This window comes from Echinops telfairi, unplaced genomic scaffold (genome assembly GCF_000313985.2).
Source record: "Echinops telfairi isolate 266 unplaced genomic scaffold, ASM31398v2 ScPeMD7_8;HRSCAF=38, whole genome shotgun sequence".
In the NCBI taxonomy this organism is placed as follows: Eukaryota; Metazoa; Chordata; class Mammalia; order Afrosoricida; family Tenrecidae; genus Echinops; species Echinops telfairi.
Window position 1 is genome coordinate 859,086 of NW_022103905.1, and position 3,346 is coordinate 862,431.

The following is a 3,346-nucleotide window of genomic DNA, read 5'->3' on the forward strand; positions in this document are numbered from 1 at the left end:
TCTTTGATGCCTGATACCTGATCCCTTCGACACCTCGTGATCACACAGGCTGGTGTGTTTCTTTCCATGTGGGCTTTGTTGCTTCTGAGGTAGATGATGTACAGGTATTTTTGAGCTCTTAGAACAACATGCTTTACTAGGAAACTATATAGTTTTAGTTTATGTATATGTGGGTGAATATGCTGAGATGTGTTGAACTTGTGTATATTATTTTAAAACAAAAAAAACCTGCCATCAAGTAGATTCCAACTCATACTGACCCTATAGAATAGAATAGAACTGCTCCATGGGGTTTCAAAGACTGTAGATAATAAATTCATCTTTCTCCTGAGAAGTGACTAGTGGGTTTGAACTGCTGACCTTGCAGTTAGCAGTCCAATGCATAGCCCATAGCACCAGCAGGACTCCTGTGTATATGTCAGTAGCACCTAAGTGGTATTGGGGTTTGGAATCTCTGAGTATCTTCATGAAGAGTAGTTCTGTCTTCATCTGCTTAGTGAACCCTTACTTCTTCACTGTCAGGAAGCCAGTCACACCTTCCTCTGTGCCACCCCAGTACTTACAACACTTCACTAATTTCCTTACATATCTCTGCCCTTCTTCTAGTTCTCTCTGCCACATAAGGGATGGCATCGTTTTTGTATGTTAGTGTCTAAAATATAGTGGTGGTTTTCATTGCTGTTGAGTCAGTTTTGACTCTTGGGATGAGGTATAGTTCAGAGTAAAACTGCTGCACAGGGTTTTCTTGGGTGTAAGCTTATGGAAGTGGTGTCAAGCCTTTTGTTCTGAAGTGCAGCTGAGTGGAGAGGAGCTCTGGTGGCATAGTGGCTGTACTTTGGGCTGCACTTCTCCAGGTCTGAAGTTCAAAACCACCAGCTTCTCATGTTGGAGAAAGACAGGGGCTTTCTACTCCTATAAAGAGTGACAGTCTCAGAAACCCACAGGGGCAAGTCTACCCTTCCCTATAGGCCCACTATAAGTTGGCATCAACTTGATGGCAGTGAGTGAGGCTGCTGAGTGAAAGGGAGTCCTGATGGTGCTGGGGGCTAGGTACCGGGCTAGTAGTCACAAGCTCAACAGTTCAACCCCACCAGCCATGAGGCTGTCTGCCCCATGAAATGTATAGCCTTGGAAAGTCTACATAGGGTTGCTATGAGTCGGAATCGACTTAATGACAGTGGGTTTCATTTTGTAACTGCTGGGAGAGTTTGAACCATCAACTTTTAGGTTAGCAGTAAAGTGCAAACCTTCTGCTCCATCGTTGGACTCAGCACACTTCAAAATACAGCTGCCCTGGAATATGGAGGTCTGAGTTACTGACAACTGTACTTGCCCTTTAATGTTGTGTAAATGTGTCCTCCTTTTGAAGCAATTGAATCAACTCCTGTTCACAAAAGATCCTTCATCATAATTATCTTCATTTGCTGCATGTGCAATTTTTAAATAATTGAAAAGGCTGTGGAGCCTATACTTGCACTAAAACTTGAGAACCAAACCCGCTGCCATTGATTCGTGCTTGACCATAGCAGCCCTATGGAGGAGAGACTAGAATGGCTCCATAGGGTTTTCAAGGCTGTCAATCTTTACGAAAGCAAGTAGCTGCTTCTTTGTCCCACGGATTAGCTTGTGGGTTTGAACCCTTCATCTTATGGTTGACAGTTCAATACTTACAGACGGTGCCACCAAGGCTTCTTGTACTAAAAGTAAAGCCAAATAACAGGTGTTGATTTACCTAAGAATTCAACCTGAAGACACTCATAGTAATGGATCTCGTTCATAACCCAGAAACTACCTGCATTTGAATGAATGAATGACCAAATAATGTTTTGATCCTAAAATGCTGGAAAACTTACACTCCTGGAGGTTTAAAATGCTTTAACATTCTTTAGATTCAGACATAACTCTCACTCTCCTAGGGGCAGAAGGGCCACAGTGATATAATTTCTTTTGTTATTACAGGTGTTCCAGGATTTGGGGACTGAAGTGCTCTCTGGAGCCGTCAAAGGTTACAACATATGCCTCTTTGCCTACGGACAGACAGGCTCTGGGAAGACATACACCATGCTGGGGACCCCTGTGAGTGACTTACTATTGTACAAAGTCTCTTCCTAATGCCTGACCAGGGTTCTGCCCTTGCCACTGGGAGACAGATGAGTCCATCACTTTTAACAAGATCGATGGCCTTCTTCTGCAATAAGGACGGGTTTCTAATAACTCTAACTGAGAGTCTCCCATGTGTCCCAGTGAAACTCCCTAAAATGGAGAGAGCAGCACAGTTGGTTCATGTGCTGCCCTTCGTGCTGAGGATGCTTCCTGAGCTGGGTGGGGGACGCGTCACCCCGAGTAACACTGCTTTCCTTTCTTCTCTTCCCCAGGCCTCCGTGGGGCTGACACCGCGGATATGTGAGGTACAGACTCTCATTTCAGTGGGGCCTCTTAAAGTAGGTCTCTATTATACACTCTCTTCAATGAAACCCTGCCCTCTGGTTGCAGGGTCTCTTCATCAGGGAGGAAGACCACCCCTCACTGCCTTCCTCCTGCAGGATAAAAGTAAGGTAAGAACCTATCAAGCTCAGGGGTCTGACATGTTTCTGTTTCCACCCTAAATTCTGCATGGTCAGCTGTCTTCTTTTTGCTTCCAGAGTTAACCAGTGCAATGGAGAAAAGCCACAGCAGAAATAGCTTGTAGGACAGGGAGATGAGAAGCATACTTAGGTCCTTGGGTTATCGAAAGCCTTACTCCCTATCTTTAGGCTTAACAAGCAGGTAGATTTCCTTTTGTATACCAGCTTACTCTTGGTTTCCTTTGCCTTCAGTTTTTGTACTACTTTTTTCTTTTGGAGGATGGTGGGGTGTTGTTCTCCAGGACCTTAGTTACTAAATTTTAGTTCCCGGACTAGTACTGGCTATTGCTAATAGAGTTTTAAACAGTCTTTAGTAAAAATACTAGTTTAAGGTTTGGCTAGCTAGCAATTGCCCTTTATTTAAGATCATGGCTATCTTACTTCTTTGGCATTCACCCGTCTTTTTATTTTTTTAATCTAGATATAATTCATATGCCATAAAACTCAACCTTCAAAGGTATATAATTTAGTGGATTTAAAAAATATATTCATAAGGTTGTACATTCATTACCATGAATTCCAGAACATTTTCATCACTACAAGAGGTTTTCAAAATAGAAATGTGAAAACCATCTGGGAACCAATACAGTGAACCCTCGCCACTTCGCGCTTCGACTTCCGCGGCTTCACTCTATTGCGGTTTTTGCGTAACAGCGCATGCTCTGTCATTACTGCCACTGATTGGCTCATACTGTACACGCTTCTGTCTGCATCGCTATGTA

The 3,346-nt window shown here is 43.4% G+C and overlaps 1 protein-coding gene across 1 annotated transcript in view; it reads left to right on the forward strand.

Moving 5' to 3' along the window:
* The window catches only part of STARD9 (StAR related lipid transfer domain containing 9), a 136,228-nt gene that overhangs the window by 66,512 nt on the left and 66,370 nt on the right, over positions 1–3,346 (forward strand). The window contains exons 4-6 of the mRNA XM_045286451.1: positions 1,960–2,076; positions 2,376–2,408; positions 2,494–2,555. Coding sequence (XP_045142386.1) covers positions 1,960–2,076; positions 2,376–2,408; positions 2,494–2,555 — 212 coding nt within the window. The remainder of the gene's footprint in view (positions 1–1,959; positions 2,077–2,375; positions 2,409–2,493; positions 2,556–3,346) is intronic.